At 33.3% G+C, this 26,209-nt stretch overlaps 1 protein-coding gene across 7 annotated transcripts in view; it reads right to left on the reverse strand.

The window, feature by feature from the left end:
• Positions 1–507: 507 nt before the first annotated feature.
• LOC135216772 (uncharacterized) overlaps positions 508–26,209 on the reverse strand; it is a 77,916-nt gene continuing 52,214 nt past the window's right edge. For all 7 annotated transcript variants that reach the window (XM_064252249.1, XM_064252247.1, XM_064252254.1 and 4 more), the window contains 10 exons: positions 20,441–20,476; positions 20,225–20,287; positions 18,740–18,921; positions 17,647–17,726; positions 16,486–16,661; positions 15,826–15,964; positions 14,506–14,681; positions 13,716–13,898; positions 9,364–9,549; positions 508–1,408 (listed from right to left, as the gene is read on the reverse strand). In XM_064252249.1, coding sequence (XP_064108319.1) covers positions 1,061–1,408; positions 9,364–9,549; positions 13,716–13,898; positions 14,506–14,681; positions 15,826–15,964; positions 16,486–16,661; positions 17,647–17,726; positions 18,740–18,921; positions 20,225–20,287; positions 20,441–20,476 — 1,569 coding nt within the window. In that variant the 3' untranslated portion in view covers positions 508–1,060. The remainder of the gene's footprint in view (positions 1,409–9,363; positions 9,550–13,715; positions 13,899–14,505; positions 14,682–15,825; positions 15,965–16,485; positions 16,662–17,646; positions 17,727–18,739; positions 18,922–20,224; positions 20,288–20,440; positions 20,477–26,209) is intronic.

The following is a 26,209-nucleotide window of genomic DNA, read 5'->3' on the forward strand; positions in this document are numbered from 1 at the left end:
TGGGTGCCTTCAAACCCTCAGGAAAGGACCACCTGTTACTAAATGTTCAGGTCCAGCAAAACCCTCATCTGGTATACCAAAGCAGCTCCAGCTGAAGGTCCCCAGACAGGAGCAACAGTCTTCTGCCAATCCAAGAGGGGAGGGAGATTGTCTTTGCCCTTAGAAGGGTTGCTGGCCACTCTGTTGGGCATGTGGCAGCAACCAGAAGTGGAGCCTTGGGACACCTAAGAGGAGATTTCATTTCCGGTGTGTTGATGGATAACTTGCAGCAAAATTTTTTAACACATTAGTGTAAAGTACAAAGAAAGAAATGTATATAATGTGAACACATTAGAAATCAACCTTTTAAGTAATTTTTTTGTATTTCTCTTCGTTTACCTACTTATATATTTAGAAATCTAATATTAAAAACTTTGCCTTTGGACAGCACAAGGAGAGAGAAAGTTTCTATTTTAATGGTAGATTATATCGTACTTAACACAAAGTCATGGTTAATAAGACAAAGCAAAATAGCATGTCTTTAATCTTGTCAATCGCACACGATTTTTGCACCTAAGCTACAGGTAATACAAACTTACACAAAAATATCACACATTTTGGTAGGCAGGTAGCTTGTCGAAATCTTCATGACCGAAAATATGAAATATGAGTCCACAGTGACTCGAGCATATGTCTGTACATTTTGTAGTTCCTCACTTTTAAACCAAGCGCCTTTGGTCTTTTGATTTCCCATATGTAGGTGAACTTGTTAGTACCCTTAAAAATTATGTATTAGATTATAAAAATACAATATAATACATACATATAAGAAAGATATAACTTCATAAAAAAGTAGCCACAAAGTATTCTAAAGAAATGTGATAATTTAAAAAAATCTGAAAAACATTTTTTGTGAACAAGCACTAACGATAAACATAACACTTAGGAGTTAGAAGAAAATTAACAATTAAAGAATTAAGATATTTTCAAAGAATGAACTTCATCAGATTTGTTGATAAACCCTGCTTCGAAAGTGTCTTGGCAGCACAAAATTTTCCCTTTGAGGATAAGATGCAGGTAGCTATGATTTGGTGTACTTAAGAGCAGCATGGTTAGGCGGCTTGCTGGGCTTTTTAGAAGTTTTGTTTTCTACTGGAACCACAGCAACAGCCTCCTCCTCTCCAGGCTTTTGCTCTTCTTCTTCTGCCTTCTCCTCTTCCTCCTCTTCAGCCTCCTCATGATCGTCATCACATGAGACTGCAGAGGCTGCATCATCTGTGATATCTTGGAAATGATGATCTAAAATGTCGTTTACCATCTTACTAACACTTTCAATTTGAGAGTGCAAATGAATTTCCAAGAGGTTCAGTCCTTCATGCTCTAGGATGCTTTCTTTCACTAATTCGTACTCATCAAGGCCATGGCATGTCTGAGAGAGAAAAATATATAAGTATGATCTTTTATATATGCAAACCCTCACTTACAGATAGCCCCTGGTAACTGGGAGGGTTCCTTCCCTTGGGGATTGACAGTAACCAAAAAATCGACCTTAACCAAAATTCAAGTCTACAGGCACCGAAATCCACCTTGATGTTGCCCTAGTAGACTAGTGAACGACGCCTTAAACAAGTGTCACACACATATATGTTACGCTATGTAATAATTCTTTAATAAAAATGTGGAATTTCATTTGCCTAATCCTTTACTATGGTTTGCAAGGTCGTTCTACAAATTTTTAATTCTACATCACCTTTTAGAGAGAAAACATCACATGACCTACCAAATTAAGAATTTATAAAGCCATTACCAGGCCAGTAGTACTATATGGTTGTGAGACCTGGACACTGACTAAATGTCAAGAACAGAGACTACTGGTTTTTTAAAATAACATTTTACATAGAATAACAAGTCCTATTTATGATATAAATGAAGTTATTTGGAGGCACAACAAAGAAATAAGAGATTTAACCAGACAACTGCCATTTATGATCAGAGAGAGTATGTTGGGCTGGACATGTGGTTAGAATGGAAAAGGGCTGAATGCTTAGGGCCTTATTTTTAAACTGACTCTTCGACAAAGAAGTTCATCACGGCAGGTCTTCATTGCGAAGACGAAGATGATCGGAGTGTGAAAATAATTGGAAACGAATACTTTAATAAAATTAAAAGAGAACCGCATAACTAATGTAAGTATTGGAACATTAAAACATGCCAAACATTTTAGTGGTCCATTTTTTTCAGTTCTTCAATGCATAATATAGTCTTATTTACATACTGGTAAAAGTGTCTTTGTACTTAAGACCTCACGTTTCCAAGTTCCTGGCTGCTGGGTGTGTTTGAATTACACAGCTGTGACAGAATCGTCTTATTATATTACAATCGGCACAACGTATTTTAGTTCAGCAAAACAACCATTGCCAAATAAATAAAGATGGAAAGGACCACAAATTAAAGAACTTTTCGAAGCTAGTTTCAACCAGTCAGCTTCAAGGAATGGTCGTGACGTAATCAGTAGGCGGGCTTAGCTGTAAAGCCAGCTGGACTCTGCTGTAGTAACTGTATTAATGCACAAAACATTTGTGTAAGTGATTATATATATACATATATATATATATATAATATATATATATATATATATATATATATACCTATATATATATATATACCTATATACCTATATATATATATATATATATATATATATATTATAGTATATATATAGTATATATATATATATACTATATATTATCTATATAATATGGTATATATATATATGATATATATATATATATATATATGAATAATTATCACATCAAACCGTGATCCATTTATATATCAATTCAAGCTACAAATGTCCTTTAATATCTAAATTCACTTTACCTCCCAAATGATATATTTTCATATATGTACCGAAGGGGAATTTTTTAATTGATAATAATATACCTATCTATATCTATATCTATATCTATATCATATATCTATATATATCTATATATATATCTATCTATATATCTATCATATATATATATATATATATATATATATATATATATATATATATCTACATAATATATATATATATAATATATATATATATATATATATATATATATATATATATATATATATATAATACACACACACAAGCATAAAGTGGGATAGAAGTAAAATAGCCGTCTTCGGATCTGAATGAAAAGTTTGTTTATCACCTCCGGGGTACCAACCCTCCCGTACAGTTCCTCTTCATGGAGGAGCTTTGCCTATGTTTTTAAAATACAGTACTGCTCAACAAAGGGATTTCACAAGCAGCCTTTTCATCGAAAAAGGAAGGTGGTAGTTTAAAAGTAAAGCCCTTAAAGTGGTTACGGAAGGATGAGTAGGAGGGAGACGATTGAGGATGAGATGGAAAGACAATTTCAGAGAATTGGGAGTGAAGGATCCTGAGAATAACTGGAGAGATGAAGCACTCAACAGGGGTAACGTGGAGAAGTCTAGGGCAAGCAGCAAGATGCCACAGAGCCTCCGGAGTGAGTGAGTGAGTTATCTAATGTTAGGGTATGTATTTTGTAAAGGAAAAATGCTAAAAAGACTACATATAGTCAAGGTTATGAATATTTACTAGAAATTTGATATTACCTGTAGATAAAGAATAATAATTTGAATATATGTATATGTTAAATGAGGCCGCCACTCGAACAACCGTCTATCTGCAAATTTTCGGATTTTGAGTTATACATACTTTCGAATCCAGCAACTATTCTTCTATATACTAGTGTTTAGAAATTGTAAAACAAATATGTTTTTCACGTTCATAATCTAGAGAGACTGACAGTAACTAGAATTATATATGAGCAATATTTGTGATTTGTTATTCGAGTGAAAGAGCCTGGGATGAAATTGAATCGAACAGCAGTATATCTGCAAAATTTGCAGATAAGCGGTTATTCGATGGAAAAGGAGCCCGGATAATGTTCTGTCGAACAAAACGTTATCTGCATGCGTCCACCAATGAGGTTCTTTGATTTGGTATGACGTCATATTTAAAGGGCACTTAGTTTGGCTGTCAAGTTCTCGTGTTCCGTGGTTAACCTTATAATTTTCATTAAGCATTGTTTCTGACAAAAATAACAGTTATTGTGATCATCAACTATGAGTAGAAAGCATAAGGAATCGAATGAAATTGAAACAACGCAGTAGAATGTAGTACTCAGTGTGAAAAGAATAATGTGAGTGCACACGTAATTACTCCTCGGTCTTTTTATGGTAAAAAACCAGTGAAAATACCTTCCAAACAGTATACCTTACTGGATTTTAAAATCTATTAGCCTATCATTACTGTTCCCAATATTGGGTAGTCAGATGTGTTAAATGGGGAAAAAAAGTTAGTCATGCTCTTTTTTTTTATGCATAATTATGTGTAATACAAAAAAAATGGTGCTAGTAAATCTTGCATCCTACCATGCTTTTATGGCATTAGTATGCTTTACCTAACACATTTTTTTTTGGGTATGTAGTTATGTGATTGCACCACGTAGGCCTACTATGAATGATGACCAAAGACGTGTCATAAGGAGAGTTTCATAACTGAATAATTTTACAGACCACCATTCTTATACAATAAAGTTTTTTAATTTTTATATTTCTTCTTCCCATCATTATATAATTATACTAGTTTTTAATCATTTAAGTTTCTAAAATCTAGGCTCATATAATGTTGAAGAAAAAAAATGACATCATACCATCCATACTTATCACTTATATATGCATTCCAATATTGACAAACTTCGGTTTTTTGCAGTTATAGTGTTGTTTGAGGTACAGTTTGGATAGACAGATAATATTTACACACATATTTGTAAAGAGCGTGCGTTTAGCTTCATTTTGAAAAAAAGAATGAAGTCATAGCATAAATAATAACGGAAATATGATAACGTAAACATTGCAAAACTTCAATCGCGTTTTTCTCCGATTTCTGTTTTGTGCAGATAGACGGTTGTTCGAGTGGTGGCCTCAAATATAAAATGCTCAAGTAAGCCATGGAAAGTGGCACCTTCATATAACTTACCTTTAATGTATATCATATACAATGAGCTCATTAAATTGCATTAATAAAGATATTTATGTTATGCTTATTTAGTTTAAACTATAATAACTGTAATTGATCACAGAAGATATAATTTGATCATTCAAGTACTATTAGTCCTGAAGGTCGTAGTAATTTTACATGATCTTATGATTTTAGTATGTACTCAGTATACCAATGTTACCACATTATGAGGATCTTAGAAGCTTTGTTACCTTAAATAATAAATATATTAACTGATTTGGAAAATTGATTTTAGTACTCTGTATACATTACCACATGATAATCTAATTGAATGCATTGTTAAGTTGCACTGTAAAGTAAATCTCTAGACCGATTTAGAAATTAACAAAAGAATCACAAAATCACTGTAATAATAAACTTCAAATACAGAAATTCTTTGTTAATTTCAGAATAAAAAAAAATAAGGTACACCCTTTGGATGCTAATTTTAATTCATATTTACATTTTATGAATCAATTCTTAAACATCATTCCCTTAGAAGGCAGACTGATTTTAATATAGTACATGTATATAGGTAATTAGATATCACTGAACGAATAGACATATACTGATGTTAATTCATTTCACTTGAGGTTTCCAGTACTACTGCTTTGACACTGATATTGAAATTATTATTGCAAATAAACTGGGTCTATTCATGTCCGATACTTATGCAATATTAGGGGCGAGTACACTCGGCAAGGAAAGTTAAGATACAATTTTTTTAAATCTTCGGACATACATTGTTCAATAATGCCACACCTGGCAACTCTTGAAAGGGGGCGGAGCTTCAAAATCGTAGCGATTGTTGCTTTCTAGATTTCCAACAACTTTACACCATAAAGATTCTGTTGAGGTCCTATAATCATTTATACTTGAATGTAGAAACAGGCTCTATATTATTCGTTAATGTTAGTTTGGTAACGTCAGTTGAGGGTAGAATATCGATCATCCTTTTTTAAAACCTACTGTGAATCCTTATTTATAAGTAATATTTGACACTAAACACGTTACATTCATACGTAATTGAAGACGGATCTTAAACAATGAGAGAAAGTGTTTTAAAATTTTGGCAGTACTTGTGGAAATCATGAGGAACAATACAGTAAAGGATGAAATATGACGATAGAGAGAGAGCGCGCGCAAGCTAAGGCCTATCGATAGAGATACTTAATTAATTATATTTACTTTGAGAGATTAAGAGATTATATTTTTTCAAATGTTTCAAAAGTTGAGGAGAGAGAGAGGGAGTGGAGAGAGGAGAGAGAGAGAGAGAGAGAGAGAGAGAGAGAGAGAGAGAGAGAGAGAGAGAGAGAGAGAGAGAGAGCGCATGCATAGGCCTATCTATAGAGATACTTAATTCACTATATACTTTGAGAGATTGAGTGATAATAGTTTTTCAAATGTGTTTTAAAAGCTGGGAGAGAGAGAGAGAGAGAGAGAAGCAAAATTTGCTCATGTGAAAGCTTAGGCCTACTTATAACTACTTAATTTTATATTTTCTTTGGGAGATTGAGTGGTAATATATATATATTTTTAAAGTATGTTTTAGAAGTGGAGAGAGAGAAAGAGAGAGAGAGAGAGAGAGAATTATAGTACTGGAGACGGACTTGTGACGGGGGAAAGGCAGAAGAAAATATAATGAATTAAGTATCTCTATCGATAGGCCTATGCTTGCGCGATATGATATGACTGCCAAGGTCGTGCTGCACTATGCTAGATAAAATTTGAAGGATCATAATATTCAAGTTAATTCTCTAAGAAATTCTTACCCTAATCTTGATTACATTCGACAGTTGCCGTAGCATTCAAAGATTGTAAAAAGACGTGGAAAATGTTAGACACAGGGTGCTGTCATTCTTGCTCTCTTGATATAGTCTTGACTTTTGAAAATCGGGTTTCATCCACAAATCATTTTCGAAAAAAAGCTGTGTTAATTAAAAAAATATTTATTACCACAAATAACTCAATATGTATTGCACAGGCAATTAAAGTTTTATATCGTGGAAGATCTTTCAGCCTCGCGGCAAAGAAATGCAGTCGTGTAGGGCTGTAGGCTACTACGAACTGCTCTGTAATGGGAGCATATAGCCAGAAAATCTTTGAGCTGACATGCTACTTTAACCTTAATTAAGATTTATATTTAAAGACAGTAGCTTTGTAAACAGCAACTAGCATTCGATCCATGTCAACGTCAAAGTAATCAAAGTGTGAAATCCGTTACGTAGCCAGTATCCAGTGACTTGCGCTTTCCCGCTCGGAGTTCTAGGGCTCCTCCTCACATCATAGAAAACGCTCTTGCGGATGCAACTAGATTTGGTCAACCTACCTTAGCCATCGCAACATTGAGTGCCATTGACGTCAACTAACTTTAATCCCTTTGGAATACAAACATAAGTTTGTAGAGACTAAAATAATTGCATTCACCACTTATGATGAGGCAATATACCTCCGTTCATGAAGCAAAACGAGTAATTATTGTCGTCGTGATACAGTACTAAAATCAGAAATTCACATTCTATCTACCAGATCTCTATGAACGAATCCATCTGATATATTCCAATTACTTCGGACATATATCGTGTTTTTAAGTATCTGAACGGTTTCGTTTTGCAGTTTTAACTTATATGATATAATTTGCAGTATATTTTCATATTCTAGAGTAAATTTGGCGATATTATGTCTTTTCAGTAAAAACAAATGGGAAATTGGATGAACGAAAGCTAATGAAAACTGTATCTTCAGTTTTCTTGTCGAGTGTACATATCAAAGATAAAAAATACCATTATAATGTTTTCAAAAGTGCCACAGCCAAATGAATACACTAAATAAAGTTAGTAATAACTTCTAATTACAGCCATAAAAATTCTTCAGTTTATGATACAAGAAGATATTTGAATTTTGAAACATACTAGGACTGCTTGCTTTTTATTCTATGCACCAATTCATTTGAATTGAGGCCAAAAAAAACTTGGTTTTTTAAGATTTCAAAATATTTGTAAGGATAGTGAAGAATTCATTTACAATTATCAACTACATATTTGTTAATAAACTGAGTGATGATAAATTTCCAATCATGGTCGCTCTAGAACTTTTAATGAAATTCTGATTCAAGAAGTTTTATACCATCTACAACATTTTTCTGTTGTGTGTGTGTGTGTATATGTCTTCATATATATTAAATGTAAGAACTGTAGGGCAAGAACAGCATCAACGTATTTTGTTGAATCATCATAATCATCCTTATCATCGTTCAATACCACTCATCACCATCATTCAATATCGCAAAGTGAAGGTGGATGCATATTAGCATCTCCTTGCGTATGCATGAGTAGTATTTGTAAAATTAGAGAAATATTTTTTCAACTAGCATTGTTTTATAAATTTATATTTTATATAGTTTGAAAAATAAACTTCAGTACAATGTGTACTAGTGTGTCATAGTACAATACATATAAGAGAATACATATTTATAAAAATTTAAAGCTTTTAAATAATTTTACAAATTATTATATTTTATAAACTTTAACATTTTTTTTATTTTCAAAATTTTCTATTGGTTTACAATAATTTTTATTTTCAAAATTTTCTATTGGTTTACAATAATTTTTCCTAACCTACATGAAGCTGCATAAACTGACAATAGTCAAATTTATTTTTCCCCTTTTTCATTAACAAAAACCACCAAAAATTACTTAAGCTGAAACAATGCAAGTGGCAGTGTGTGCATTGTATGTTTATAATATAAAAAGCTGAAACAATGCAAGAGGCAGTGTGTGCATTGTATGTTTATAATATAAAAAGCTGAAACAATGCAAGAGGCAGTGTGTGCATTGTATGTTTAATATAAATATAAATACGTATATATTTCTTCACTCTGTTTATATAATATGAAGAAACATTTTTTAGTGAGGATTATTCACATTTGGGCATATTCAGGCGAGGCTAAAACATCACAGCATAAATTTTAAGCTTAAATTGTGTTCTAGGCTGGAATATGTGTGTAAACAATCTATTGATTATTTTTACCATAAGTATATGTAGTATTTGAAATAGCCATAACTAATTTCTTCATGGTAGAGTGGTTTAGCTTAACTTGCCAAAGTTGGGGTATTTTTTTATTTGAATTTCATTTAGATTCAAAAATTTATTGTGACAAGTGTATCCAAAATGTGTGAATAAGTCAAGAACTTGAAAGAAGGCACTATGGCCAATGCATATATGTAATATATCTGGTAAAAATGACCTGAAGTGAAAGGTGCATGTGTGCAAGAGGTTTAACAACAGACATAACTTACATTCAGTATGTTGGATATTCCTTCTAGGGCTACTTGTAAGAGTTGCCCTTCTACATTACTGTCAAGGACAGATAACAGAGCTTTAATTCCTCCAGCCTGTGTCAACGCCTTGACCTGACTGGGATCAGCACCTGAAGTTATATTTGACAGTGCCCATATGGCTTCCTTGCTGACTTCGAAGGGACCCTGAGGAAGAAGATAGTACTGAAGACATGTCTTTTTCTAATTTGTATCATCTGGATTGTTTTTAAATGGATCTGACATGAAAATAATTATGAGGAATATTTTTACTCTTAAGAAATTCAAAGGGATCTTGAAAAATTTATTTTTTTGTGGCTTATGTGCTTTTTTTGTTATTCAATGACAAATGGAAGTAACTCATATAATGAATTAGGTCAAGATAGAATTATTTCTAAAGGAAAAACACAGTGTCTACTATCTGGATAAAAAGCTGTTTTCAACATTAAATGTTTAATGTGTTTTGTCAGCTCACAGATTATCAATTTTTATTGAGTTGCCAAGTCAACTTAATAATTACCAGATTATATAAAAACAACACGAATATCCCTAAATTAAGGAAATATTTCTTCAGACATTTTTATAAATCCAATAATAATAATGGTGTGGGGAAAAGCAGGATAATATATATATATATATATATATATATAGATATATATATATATATATATATATGTATATGTATATGTATGTATATGTATATGATATGTATTTTTATATGTATATGTATGTATATGTATATTATATGTATATATATATACTTATTATATAATAGTATATTTATTAGTATATTGTGTGTGTTGTATATTAATATAATTATATACATATCACATTTAGACAGTCTAGATCGTAGATAGTAGATATATAGATATATATATTATCTATATATATATAATATATATATATAATATAATGATAAATATACATTATAGACAGTTAGATAGATAGATATAGATTAATATACAGATATAGATATATAGATATAAATATAGATATAGATATATAGATATTATATACTATATAATATATATATATATAGATATATATATATATATATATATATAGATATAATTATAATAATATATATATATAATCTTGTGTATATATTGTTATGTATATATGTATATGTATTGTCTATGTTATATATATATATATATATATATATATATATATATATATATATATATCTATATATATATATATATGTTAGTGTATATGTTGTGTGTGTTGGTGTTGTTTTGTGTGTGTGGTGTGTGTGTGTGTGTATATTTATATATATATAATAATATATATATATTAATATATAATATATATTATATATCATAATAATATATATATATTATATATATAATATATATATTATATATATATAAAGATTACATAAGTATGAAAATACAACAAAATACAGAACAAATGAAATTAAAAATACTCAAGTTGAAAGTGCAAAATTAAAGCATGGAAAATATCACTGAACTGGCCAATGCAATACCAACACAGGAAAATTCATTGGCTAACTAGAGTAAGACTCCTAAGTCATTAAATAACAGGTTATGATGTAGGAAAAGCCTATTTTTGATAGTTGCTGTTCAGTCCTCAAAAGAGTTACCCTTTCCATGGTCTGTCCGCAGATCCATGATAAGTAGGCTAATATCAAAGAATTCTCTTTTAGCTGGTCTTGTTTGGGCTCGTGGCAATATTGTTGCTAGAGTATAGGAAAAAATGGACCTTCTGGGATGTTGCCATGACCTCTAGGTAAACCTTAAGTGCTTGATCTGGGCATAATGTTTTGTCTGCTAAATCTAGTTTACCACTTTGTATAAGAGATTTCTTTCATAAAGGATTCTCATCTTGGCAAGGAATGACAGGTCAGAGGACAATAATAATTGATGGCCAGCTGCTTGCGTGATGTATCGCCCCTAGCTAAGAGAGCCCAGTTTGCTAATACGAGCTCCTGATGCTAATGCAATCAAGATTGCCTATTGTAGCTTTTGAGTTGTGGTTGTATCAGGTCCGCTGAATTGAGAGGCTAATCGAAGTCTAAGCACCTTGTTCAAGGACCAAGTGATTGGAACCTTTCAAGAGCAAGTCTATGTAGTAGTAGTGCAAAGGACACAAGAAGGGGAATGACAACTTCTATTACTAGAGCCAATCCCAAGTCCACAGAGCAACGGTTCTGTTAATACTGCCTTGTATGCCATGAATGTTGTAACTGCAAAGCGTTTGTCTTCAAGAGGGATAAGAAAATTTAAAAGTGTTTCCCAATAAATTCTGACTAGGCTCTTGGTATGGATATAATCTAACCATATCTTCCATACAGACTAGTATTGCCAGATATATGAAGTCTGTAGTTTTTGCACTAGGTACCTTGCAACTTTTGGCAAGTAATTTTCATGGTAGATATTTAAAAAATCCACCCGTGAAGGTCTCGGCTCAAAGAAGATCCGTAAACTCTCTCTCTCTCTCACAATTATTGAAGATGTTGTCAAATGTAACTACCATTATCACTCCTCCATAGGGGCATTGGTCTTTACTTTGGCGGTCATCAGAGTACTCCTTGACCGCAAAGTTCCCACTGAAGTAGGGACGACAACTAACACTACAGTCATGTCCCTACAGGTCGAGATGAGCAACAATCTAAGGCAGTATCTTCCTGCTCTAGCTTTCTCACCTGGTAAGGTTACAACAAGCATTTCCGAAATGCTAACTTTTGTTTATTTCAATTCATTTTCATTTATAAATGCTTTGGAGTAGTGCATGTCCATGAACCCTAACCCCCATCAATGTGGGATTCAGCTATGTACGTAATTACTTGTTAATTACTTGTATAGAAATGACTTTAAAATTAGATTTTACATGCACTTACCAAGTAATTACATAATCGGAGCCCTCACTCCTCCCCACGTAATGGACATAGAGCTTAAGTGAACTGAGCTCGTTACCACCAAAAACAATACAGTGCACCTGCAACTTTAAATTTAAAGCCTACGCCCATAGCCTAGTAGGATATGTCCTTAATTCTCACCTTAATTTAGATTACTACCTAATCCAAGTTATTTTTGTTCACCCTTAAGGATATATATATACTAATCCCAGATTAAAGGATACAGACAATATCTACTACCTACAGTCTAGCTAACTTATTCTCACTGAATCAATGTATATTGTAGGCTGCTTCCTAAATAGGGTATTACAGGCATCATTATCTAAAAGGATTATCTAATTATATTAATATTAATTGTGGAATATTTCTTAGATAAAACTAAACAGAATGATAAATTTTTCAAAACATTGAGCTTTTCCAAATCAACGATCATAAATCGTGAGAAGCGTTGTGACATATGCTCACTAAAAAGCAGGTTTACTCTTTTTCACACACAATTAAATCAATGCTCCACAGTCTAAATTATGCAGTTAGCTAGATGTTTCCATGATCTCCTGTAAAGAAATCAGATAAATAAAGAGCATAATTCATGGAGCGCTGGTTTCAGTACATTACAGTTATAACCAAGAAAAAGTAATGGCTTCTTGGTCAATTTTTGGTTTTGTGTAAAAATATTACTTCACATATGTTCATAGCCACTTCTTTTTCGTGTGTGTTTTGACGTAGGTAAACTGGTTCCAGCTATTGCTGAGGATAACAGAAAGTGCCCTCTTATCCCTAGTCCATTTATACCCTATCACGTGTTATAATTTTTATCATTACGACACAATACCCAGCCACAAGACCAGCAAAAAAGAATTCCTTGACATTAGTCTGGTCACCATGGAGCTCTGGATAGACCATGAAAAGGGTAACTCCTTGAGCACAAGACAGCGAGTACACTAAAAAAATGCAGTACAAAACTGGTATATTTCATTATCATAAATGAGAATTACCCTAAATATTTTATGAACAGGGTAAAGCATTACTGTACTGTTTTACATTTTACAATCATATAATCTCTTGCTTTAATATAGAATCAGAATCTTAAATATTCAGTGTGAAAAAAGTGCATGTGATAAACCTGTAATTCATTAAAAATTCCAGTAAGGATTTGTAATCAGTAAATGAGACAAAACTACAGATAAGTTACCTTTGATTAGCAAACTATACTTAGGAGCCTATAAGGTAACATGGTAAATAATACTAATGGAAGAACAAGTAAAAAAATTCAGGATATAAAAAAAAAAAAAATTGATACTGCTTCTCTCACAGGCTGGGATTTTCTCTCTCAGTTCTGATGAAGTCATGTTTGGCATTAGCATAATGGAATAATAATAAATTGTTTCAATTGTTTTTTGAAACATAACTCACTGTCTACAGAACTTTCTACATTTATTTACTAAACACTTACTGCTGAAACAACATCGACCAAACGTTCTATCAAATGAGCGTCAATCACCCGCTGGATTTGCTGTCGCGTTCCTGCTGTAACGTTTGACAGGAACCAACATATTTCTTTCTTCACCGAAGTAATCCCACTTACTAGCATTGGCTTTACCACCTCGAGTGTGTTTTCTTTCAAGATGGCGTCAGTCTGAGGATAAAACCACAAAAACTGAAGGTTAAACTAAGTAATAGTGCAACGGCATTACACACGTCCCTTTTATGAGAAGTTACAAGATGTATATGTATGTAGCAAGTTGGCTACTTTATGAACATGTATTAAATTCTTAATTCACCTCTAATTTCCATCAAGTTTTCACTGCATACACCTTCAAGTCTTTGGATCACAGCTACTTTTTACCCTATCTGTACAAAGACTATGACAGCAAACAAAGACAAGTCTACCCATAAGTGATTTCTGCTTCTCTGCGATTTGTAGGAATCATGAAAAAACTTTTATATTCATACACAGATTCACAATACTTTGTGTATCCAATGAACTCCAATGAGTTGGGAAACACAAGAGACAAAAACAAGATTTAACAAGAAGCTTGTGGAATTCATATCCTATAAAGTTACATGTGCTTATTATTAAGTATGTAGATAACAATATCTCAATTTTAAAGAAATAAGACTATCTTCTATTTTTCTCTTCTCCAAAAGCAACCTCTAAAAATGTAAATAAACAAAATTGAGGCACTAAAAACTGGTCTTCAGTAAGTATGAAAAAAGTTCATTTCAACACTAGTGTAACTTACCTGAACATCTGACCCAGTGGCAATGTTACCGCAGGTCCTCAGTGCTGCTTTGCTGACCTTATTTGTGTCACTTTTCATAAGCTCTACTATCCTCGGGCAAAGTCCATGATCTATGACTGCCTGAATGCCTTCGTTTGGTCCATCCGTGATATATGATAGTGCCCAAAGAGCATCACCTATGAAGAAGGACAGTATTGCCATAATTCAGTTATTGGAAACAAAGGAAAATTAACATTACACACAAATTATACATAATCATGTATACATACACAATGTGCATACATACATGCACACTTATACATATACGTACGTACTTACCTGTATACATAAAAGGTAATTTTTGTGTTTGTCTGTCTGTTTGTTTGTTCATTATAAACACCCAGACTATGAAAGCTACGGCTACCAAATTTTTACCATAGACTCCCCTCGCCCCAAAAGGAAGATTTAAGTCAAAATCCAAAATTAAAGGGGTCATAACCCATATTTTTCATACCCCCTCATTTTTCACAACTTTCGGAGGTGACATCTATGTAGAAATGTTTCTATAGGTACAAACAGGCTCCCCACAATATAGAAGTCATAATGCACCCTCAGCAGTACGGGGGGGGGGGGGGGGGGGGGGGGGATATCCCCTGGGAATGGAGGCCCAAGAGTTTCCCACAATATCAGGGGCCAGGAGGCCTATGCCCTTTCAACTTACTGACCAGGGAATAAGGGGATCGTAGTCTACAAAACCTAACCTTCATAGCTGGTGGTGCCAGACTGAGCCAGTCAGTGATGGTGTAGCATTACGGACCAGCTCAGTCAGGCAACGGAAGCCAACAGCAGGCAGATACATGTTGTGACAGGTTGCTCAGGAAAGATTTTCATTGCGAGGCCCCCTTAAATAGACCTTAATAAAACTTAGCCTATTGTTAAACTCAGATATTTATTTTAAATGCATTTGTAGTCATTCACGTTACCTAATGGTACCAAATTTGAATGCAGTAGGCCCATCTTTGTTCCTTGATAGGAGTAAGAGCAAAAGGACAACAGTTAGTAGTGCTTTGGTGGGCATGGTCTTTGGAAAGTGATAGTATTAGTTGCAAAGATTAATCATGAATAACAATCTTTGCTAGCTTTTATAGTTCTGATTTCTACAGACTTTACAACAGTGGAAACATTAAGTCATATGAATGTACAAACCCATTAATTATATGTATTCATGAACTTATACATACTGATATTTAGATATACATATACAACAAAAAGCAGACAAATACTAATTTAAAGTATAATCTCAAAGAACACACCATAAAACTGATGAAAGGAACAACTTACTTTGGATGACATGACAGGAATTTTCCAAGAGGAACTTAATTGCCTTTAAAATGAGATTTAAATCATCTGCACTGTAATCCATAGGCTTATGGCGGGTTATGTTACACAACATCCAAGCTGTGTTCCTCAGCAAGCTCAGCTGCAAATGAAAGGGTTTTACTTAGATAGCAATGCCAATAGTTGTTTCATATTTTAATGGATAATACTTATTCCCTACTATTACTGTTTGTTGAGTCACAGGATCATAACATTAATTGCACAAAATAAATAATTCTCAATAATCTTCTAAACAGAGGCATACAAATCAACAAACTATGAAACCGAGTGATTTTCATTGAACAGATACAATAGGAAATGAAGTGAAATAAAGTATTATGTTTAGAAATACAGTGCATCAGAAACCAATACCCTTCATGATGTTTGATATGAAGAAAGGCAAAAGACACAGCACCAGTTCTCTTTTCTTGTGTAAGATATATGTAGTATAGCAATACGTACACGTAAACAGCACACTGTAAGTTGTATGAAGTTGTAAACCACTACAAGAAGCAATACCAATTATGTCTTCAGAAGTGGAGATACAAAAAAAAAAAACAGCCAACCATACCTACAGTATTTATAAATCTCAACATAAAGAAAACATAATTTTCTTTTCCTTACCGAGTTTCCTTCATTGAGCAGGTCCACAAGCAATGCCATGGCACCCTCGTCAAGAATGAGTTTCCTGTACTCATAAGCGTCACCAGCTATATTTCCTAGGGCCCAGATTGCCTGTTCCCTTATTCTTGGGTCTGGTGAATTCAGTAAACCAACAATCAAGGGCACTGATCCCCTATCTGATGAAACCAAATACAAAGGTTTATAAATAAAGAATCTTGATTAAGTAAAAGTTACAGCTTTCAATTCAAAGGAAACACAATACGTTATGTATGAAAAAAAAAGTTTAAATCTAGTCTCTAAGTCACTTCCCTTCTGTGTGACTGAACAAGCTCTGGTTTCTAAGCAGTGGTAATACATACTCTGAGCACAATTAATACATTACGATAAAAAATGGAAAAAAATGTATTTAGTACACATGACAGTTTGTTTGTGTGCTTATGCACATACTAAAGGACTTTACCATAAAGTTTCATGTTATTCTGTTTGCACTTTAGTAGTATTAGTAAATTATAATTCATGTGTTCTGTGTAACAGGGACAAGAAAAGGTAACACATCCAATCTTATTCTGCTGATTAAAATAATGTAACAGAAGTCATGTAAGCACACCATCTTAATAAATTTTAAAAGCATTTAAGATTAATATCTCCCATATTCCTATAATAATCCTGTTATTCTGAAACAGCTGCATATTTTTCATATGCAGTGTGAGTGTCTAAATGAAGACTAGATACTCTCTCTTTTGTCTGGGTACAGAAAAGAGGCACTAAACCTTGCACATGGATATTCAAGTTGTTAATCATAATAGGTAGTAAGCCCAGAAAATAGAAATAGAAACCTTTATTTTGCAGCAAGTATTTGTCAAACATACTGAGAATATAGTAAAACAATTTGCGTAAAAAAATAACCATAAAAATCCACACTTAATGTATGTTGAATACATATTATCTCAAGATTTTCAAGACCTTATCTTTAATTTCACTTTAATTTCCCAGTTGAATATTGCCTATGAAGATTGTTTTCTGTATGTATGCGGCATTGGTTTCAATATAATTTTTCAATATAATTTATATCCAAACAAATAGACTGCAGAGTTTCATTCAGTGAACATTATTCAAGGAAAAGAGGGTTTTATGGGTATTAAAACATTGGACACTGCTCACCTACAACTTCCTTTGTGTCTTCACTTTTTCCTGAAGCGATATTCGTCAAAACCCACAATGCCTCGTACTGGAGGTCGGTGCTGTAATTATACATACAGTACAAAGTTATGACAAAAGAAACTTCTGGAAACTCAGCAAGAGTGTTTTTTTATTCATTACCTTATGTAAACAAAATAATCACTAGAAACCAAGTATTCAAGGAAAACTATAAACAAAATGAGAAGCAAAACTGGTCAAACTGTTGCATTAAATGAGGGCCCATAAAAAAAGTTCCCAAAAATGAAAGTGGACAATGATTTAGAGTTGTCAGAATACACCAGAAAGGAGAGCCTCAAAGGATTTACTATCAAATTCAATGTTTTAAAATCACAAAAAACACTTGATTGGAAGCAAGACCAATTCCCACAAGAAGAGATCTACAGGCAAGTGGTGATCTATGTATTATCCTTTATCAAGTCAGGAGAGATAAAACTGATCTATTATTGGTTTAGGAATATTAATTACAGAAGAGAATTGTCTTCTTTTCAAAGTGTATAAGACCTATCCATAATGCTTGGAGCTATGTTCAGTGCAAAACAGTTCACAATATATATAGTATATATATATATATATATATATATATATATATATATATATATATATATATATATATATATATATATATATCACTCTAAATATAGAGCCATAAATATTACGATTATTGTGGACATCATAATGTCGCATATGTTTAATTCTGCAAAATGTTCAAAATATTTTTTGTGATATTTTATTAATCTTCTTGATTACATATTAAGATATAACAAATACTCAGGTTTAAAGTATTCCATCCAGATCATTTTCCAGCATTTCTGCTTTTAAATTAACATTTTGTAGATAACACTATGTAGTTACATAGGAATAGTACTGATAACTTGACCCCTTAAGTTTAACAAATTTTAATGTAGATTGTGGTGTTTATAAGGATTTATTACTGTTATGCATTCTGACCAGGTTTAATTTTGATCTATCCCAGTCATTATTACATTTGTAACTATAACTGAGGTGACAGAATGGAGACCCCACTTGAAGTTTCCTAAGAAAAAGAGAACCTTACTTATTAATCTGCAAACTTTCGACGGCGGGATTGATGATTCCAGCTGCCATGAATCCCGTAACTTCGGGAATCTCATAGAGACTTAATTTTCGTCTGGCTTTTATTGTCGCCTTGAGCCTCACGACGAGGTCATCGTGGCCCATCAGTTCCACAATTTTTCCACAATCGGTTTCAGTTGACTCCTGTGAAGAGACGAGTGTCAAATTGAAACAAAGAACAAGGTTCTGAATCCAAACACTACATGTTCAACTAAAACTTGGGTAGAAAAAATGAATGAACTTATATTAAACTTTATTCCTTATGTAACATGGACACACCTATAATTAATGTGTCTGTGTGTGTGGTGTTTTGTGGATTCATAAAAACAAAATCCAAAACCCTGTTAATTGACATGGACTTCACTGCACATGGCACAAAAACATAATGTAGTAATTTTAGGGGGAACTATGATTGTGAAAGTGGTTTGTCATACTAACAGAGATTGAAGGAAACGGAGATATTCCTTCTCAAAATCATATACTAGGCAGAGCTTTAACCATAAAAAAAATCTTGTTATATATTAGAACAAGCTAACAACCAAGTTACTGGAGGCACTCAATGTAAGTGGGTTATAGCAAGAAGTTATATATTACAAATGGTTTTGATTTTGTACAAATTACTATATTACTAATTTTACAGGGTGTATCATTCCATACATAATGCTCATTATTCTGTTTTAGTTGGTAAAGCTTATACTTCATTCTACCAAAAACTTCATATTAACTTTCTATTAATAATAAGGAAGGCCTATGTTTACAAAAAAAGACAACCGACGTTCAAATTTCTGCTTGACATTGAGAACTTTTGAATTTTCTCATCTGTGAATGAGAACATATACTAGATATACCAAAATAAATTTAAAACTTCAAATCCTTTGAGAAATAACCAGAAAGTTAATTCCGTTTTCTACAAGTGTCTGCAGTAATCAGGCAGACAAAACATTTATAATGTTATCTAATCTGGTTCAGCGCAGACATTGATATTTTTCACTAAATGGGAATTCTGCCTCTACAACTTCATCATTTTTAATGGCGTGTTGGTGATGTAATCAGAGTAAAAAATTGTTAAATCTTAAAAATAAATCTATCTGAACACAAAAACCACGTGAATTATTTTAGCAGAGTTGTTCCTGCAAGCTTAAACGAAATTTCTCGGATGCTATGACATGCCCTGACAGAGACAATAAGTTTGAGAGTACAACTTTTCAAATTGGTATTTTATTGTAGTGCATTTACTGTGCAATAAGTTATTTTGCTACGGCACAGCTGACACGAAATCTGAATCTTATTCCACCCAAATCGATCGATCGATCGATAGAGAGAGAGAGAGAGAGAGAGAGAGAGAGAGAGAGAGAGAGAGAGAGAGAGAGATAGAGAGAGAGAGCGAGAGAGAGAAGAGAGAGAGAGAGAGAGAGAGAGAGAGAGAGAGAGAGAGAGAGAGACTTACTTCCTCCTCGTCTGAATCTCCTTCGGCTTTGGCATCGTGGCCCATTTTCGCTGACTTTGCACTCTGTGGATGTACAAGCAGGTAGTATATATCATTATTGTGTGAAAATATGGCTTTCTCAACAGCCCATAACGTCTTATCAATATCATAGCAATACTAATTACAGTTTTTCTCTTTCTTTTTTATTCTACTTTATCATTTACAGGAATAACTTACTTCTGGTCGCCCGTCCACTTCAAGGAAACAGTGGATCTGGAAAAAAAAATTAAATATATACAAATCTTATTATCTTGATAATTAAAAAGAAGCAATAGATAAGGAAAATGAAGGATTTTTGTTATGAAAGGTAAAAGGCATTCAGTTTTATTATTATTAGCCGAACACAGACGATTTAACATTAGTACTTGTGTAAGGCAGAAAAGCGGACAGCCAGTGCAGCAATCTTTTTTTTATAAATATATTAAATCTTGAAAATTTAGTCATCAGGAATTTGGAGTTTGTAAAGAGCAACTTTCATTATAACTTTAAGACTGTATCATGCAGAGATGATGTTTAAACTATACAGCATTCTTTTTAATGATAAAATACGTAGATCCAAAACATGATATTTTTTATCTGTTGCAGTATTTTATGGTTAGCTTGCCACTTAACAGCTACGGAATGTGGAGACTTTAAAAAAAGTAAAATGTTATTTCTGTACGATGGGACACTGCTTGGCATCCATATTGTCTCTACGGCGAGGATTTCAACCACCTTTCCCCACCAAGTACTCCTTGAATTAATCCAAGACACAAGTCACCAACCATCGACTATTCCCTCTTTAACCTGACACTTGACATTGGAATGTTGTGAAGCGACATTGCTTAATGATATATCGAATGTACTGTAGTTAGTACGATCAGCTACTTGAAATTGAAATAAATTTAAATAATCTTTATTAACTCATTTTTTCACTTTACAGCTGCCTACGTATATCGTTGAGTTACCAGACTGTTGCCTCAAGTAAACTTACGTGCGTACTTAAGCATTCCACAAAATTGTCAATATATTATTTACACAACAGAAGTGTTTTTTAGTATTATTATATTTCAACACTTGAATTTTAATCCTTCCCCGTTAAAAGTTTTATGACGTTATCCTCCCTTTTATTTTTTTTTATTATATGTCATTTAAAGCTACTATTACCAGAGATCTTCATAGTTTGTAAAATAAGAATAAGGAAGGCTCACTTTAGGGGTCAATACTTTTTATGATGTCATCACCCAAAAAAAGTGTTATGGCCTGTCCACACTAGCGGGCACTTCTCAACTGTTTATCTTGCCTCTCGCTTCTGAAGCAGTGTTACCAGACAGTCACATCGTTCTGCCTCCATACTCCGGTCGATGGGTTATGGGAGCAGTGTTTGCCAGTAGAGCAGTGCCCGCTAGTGTGGACGGGGCTTTAGGCTTTCAAACAATAAACTGAGTTCGGGCATGGTGGTGGTGGTGGTGGTTGTTCTTCTTAACAGGACTGAACCAAACACAAACTGTCTAACAAAAACCCTGTTCTTCTTCTCTCTCATTCAGTTTCACTTATTACAGCCGGGCAGTGGTCTCTCTCTCCCCCTTTTGTAGTCAACGATGAACCAATTAACTTCCGTGATATCAACCATTCCCAGTTTACAGTTTTGGTTGCTGCTTCCCTCTGCCAACAGACACGTTTCCGAACTCACTTCCTGCTTGAGTTTCTGTTGTAGACCTACATAATCCCCGCTTTGCTATTTTAGTTCCTCATTGGACGAGTCCAGGTTCAATTCCCCACTCTGCCAAAGCGGAATCACAGGAATTTATTTCCGGTGATAGAAACTCATTTCTCGATGTGGTTCGGATCCCACAATAAGCTGTAGGTCCCATTGCTAAGTAATCAGTTGGTTCCTAGCCATGTAAAAATAGCTAATCCTTCGTGCATGCCCTAGGAGAGTTGTTAATCAGTTCAGTGGTCTGATAAAAACTAAGAGAAAAATTAAATTTACCTTTTCCAAGCAACTTTATGCTATACGATAACATTCATACGCACTAAACACGCATACACTGTAAAAATGTGTAGTACGAGTAAACCTGAATGATTCCTAAAAATAAAACACGCAACGGTGATACGAAACGACACCAACGTTGTGGTTCCGGATTCCCACAAAAGCTGTAGGTCCTTGCTAGTAACAGTTGGTTCCTTAAAGCCATGTAAAAAATAAGCTAATCCTTCGTGCCAGCTAGGAGAGTTGGTAATCAGTTCGTGGTCTTGATAAAAAAACTAAGAGAAAAATTAAATTTACCTTTTCCAAGCAACTTTATGCTATACGATAACATTCATACGCAACTAAAAACCGAACACTGTAAAAATGTGTAGTAGAGTAACCTGAATGTATTCCGGTTAAAAAAAAAAAAATAAAAACGCAAAAACGGTTTTTGTACGCAACGACCCAACCCTGCAACACACTTACACACAATATATATATATATATATATATATATATTATATATATATATATATATATATATATATATAAGGGTACTGGTGTGCTATGAAACCAATCAAGTAGCATCACTAACAGAATTCAGAATTCCCTGTGATATCTAGTGTATCTTGGATGCTAAAACTGACGTCCTATCTGCATGTCTTATTGCATATATATATATAATATATATATATATATTATTATATATATATATATATAATATGTGTGTGGTGTGTGTGTAATGCCAAGGTGTATTAGATTAACTATTAATGATATGCGAATATCACAAGAAAAGAGACCCATACTTGGTAACATTCATTACAGGAGCTCAAGGCTACTGCTATATCCAAGGAGATAAACGTCAAACAGATCAATATACAACGAGCTTCTACATTCCAAAGCACTTCACAAGCACTACTCTCAACGTGCACATAGAAAACGGGCATAAGACTGTCAGGTCAAGAGACTCGCAGGGTTTAGCCTTTTTTTCTCTCGTGTTCTTTAATTAGGAAAATACTTTATGATTATTCCACTTAAGTCGTTCCTTTTCACATATTTCTACCGCTGAAAAATATACAATTTAATTGAGACTGGTATGAGGAAGCTGTAAGTATTTGATACCTGCGTAAATATCTCTGGACATATTCTAAACATCAATTCATTTTTTTTTTTTTTTTTTTTTTTGGTACCAGTTTACATTTACTTGAAGTCTCAGATTCACGCAAAACAAATAATATTAACACGAATAACAAATTTACGAAAATACTTTTTTCTGGAAACCTTTATGTGGCCAAGAATTGTGACTGGATACAGTCCATATATCCTTCACGAAACCCTCGCAAAACCAGATACAAGTACTGAACAAAACAAAACGAGGACAGAACCACTATCTGATCGCCAGATACCACCACCGCAATGAAAGGGCCATCTGCATAATATATTCACACTAGCTAAACAAATGAGTCTATTTATTCCTAAAAGTGTCTGAAAACCCAATTAACGTACCAACTGCCCTCATATTCATTTCCCTCTAAGACAGGAATACGGCCAATTTGGACAATCAAGATGAAGAAAACGATGACCTTGATCACGAACGAGGTCCATGGCGCTGTTGTGTTATTCATGGAAAAATCCTCCGCCACGTACCACCGAACACAAGCCGTTAGCAGTATTCAAACTCATAATTACTATGGAAATGTCCTATTATCAAGATCGCTTGACATGGAGTAGAAAGATGGCGCCGAAAAAGGACAAGGATCTATCTACTGCGAGGCGTACTCCAAAGGCTTTTATATACAAATCAATAACCACATGACGTAATTTATACGACATCGCGAAATCAATATTCGCCCGTGGTACAGATATCGTGAATGAGACTAAATTATTGGTCACAAACGAGTTACAATTCTTTCCAAGTAAATTTCATCAGGAAATACAAGTTACGTACTTTCTGCGAGCGTTTAATTTCTTGTAGAAATCCTGAAGTGTTGATTTTAAACTTAATTTGTGCCCACATCCCTAAGATTTCGACTCAGAATTTTTAATACATACGGTTCTAGTATATATATCTCTAAATTTCGTACACGTGTTCATAAAATGTTGATTTTTAATCTTTTTTGTACACACGTTCCCCAGTTATTTTTTTTTTTTTAGTTCGTAAAACGTTAATTTCTAAACTTTTATAAACTCCAAAACTGTATTTCAACTTATTTTTATATGCGTTTCAATACTGTGGGTTGTAATTTTTGCTTATTCAGGGAGTTAGCCTACAAACTACTTTGTTGTTGGGGGGGGGGGGGGGGGGTGTTAGGAAAGCCCTATGGAAGAGCCTAAAAAGGTCTGAAAAAGGTGTTTTGCATAGAGTTAAAGATAGAGGAACTTTAGGTTGGAATATTTATTCTAATAGATATTAGAATGAAAATCTAAAAAATAAATAATGAACATCTTAAACAGTACAGAAAAATTATTTCGAATAAAAAATAGCGCATTTATTTAAATTTTCGTTGGCAAAACAAGGCTCTATTTGACCGTCGATTTTAGCACCTTTTACGTTAAAAGTTAGGAACATAATGTTTACAACTTACGCCTGATGGGAAAATCTTGCACACATTCCGAGTAAGCTTTTCTGTAAATATGTTCTTTGTTACTTTCTAATTTTTTTTTTATACACCCTCTCCTACAATGTTGGTTTAAAATACTTGTATGAGCACAGTCCTAAATTGTTGGGTTTTTTAATGCACACAAATTCTAATTTGTTGGTTTTTTAATGTACACAAATCCTAAATTGTTGGTTTTTTAATACATACATTCCTAAAATGTTGATTTTTTTTATGTACACATTCCTAAAATGTTGGTTCTTTATGTACACGTTCCTACAATGTTAGCTTTCTTATGCACCCGTTCCCACAATGTTCCTAAAATGTTGGGTTTTTTTATGCACTTTCCTAAAATGGTTTTTTAAGCACACAATCCTAAAATTTTATTTACTTTTTCGGCAAACGTTCCTAAAATGTTGGTTTTTTAATCAAAAGTTTGTAAAATGTTTTTTTTTTTTAATCTCAAGTTCCTAAAATGTTTTTTTATGCGCGTTCTTAAAATGTTGGTTTTTTAGCACACATTCCTAAAATGTTGGTTTTTATACACACATAGCCAAAATGGCTTTTTTATGCACACATTCCCAAAATGGTGGTTTTTTATGCTTTCGTTCCTAAAATGTTTATTTATGCACAGGTTCCTAAATTGTTGGGCTTTTTTATGCCCACAAGCCTCAAATGATTTTCTATGCACATGCTCCTTAATTGTTTTTTTTTTATGTACACATTCCTTTAATGTTGGTTTTTTACACACGTTCCTAAAATGTTGTTTTTTTATGCACACATTCCTAAAATGTTATGCAGACGTTCCTCAAGTGTTGGTATTTTTATGCACGCATTCCTCAAATGTTCGTTTTTATGCAGACGTTCCTGAAATGTTTTGTTTGTTTTTTGTTTGCTCCCGTTCTTAAAATGTCGTTTTTTTACACACGTTCCTCAAATGTTTGATTTCTTTTATGCACATATCAAAATTTTGGTTTTTTATGCACGTTTCTACATTGTTGGTTTTTTATGTACACTTTCCTAAAATATTTATTTCCTTTTTTTTTTTTTGCACATGTCCCTACAGTGCTGACTACTAATTTTTTGTGCGTATACATGTTCCTAAAATAACTATCCCTAAAATTTTGTATTCACAATCTTAAAATGTTTATTCGAGCATTTAAAATAAGTTCTGTCGTGGAAACCTTCCTCTAGTCTTCCAGTGCAGTGGTGAGAAAAGCAATAGTAATTACATTTGCAGCGACCTTCCATGAACGATGCTTTTAAAAAGGCATTTGTCGGCTTAAAAAAAAAAAAATACCGTCATGCGTCAACAGCTCTAAAACTAATTTGCCCTTCGATTAGCTATGACGTAGTACGGTGCAAGATTTATGGGATCAACTGAACAGAATCGACAGT

Source organism: Macrobrachium nipponense, chromosome 6 (assembly GCF_015104395.2).
Source record: "Macrobrachium nipponense isolate FS-2020 chromosome 6, ASM1510439v2, whole genome shotgun sequence".
NCBI lineage: Eukaryota > Metazoa > Arthropoda > Malacostraca > Decapoda > Palaemonidae > Macrobrachium > Macrobrachium nipponense.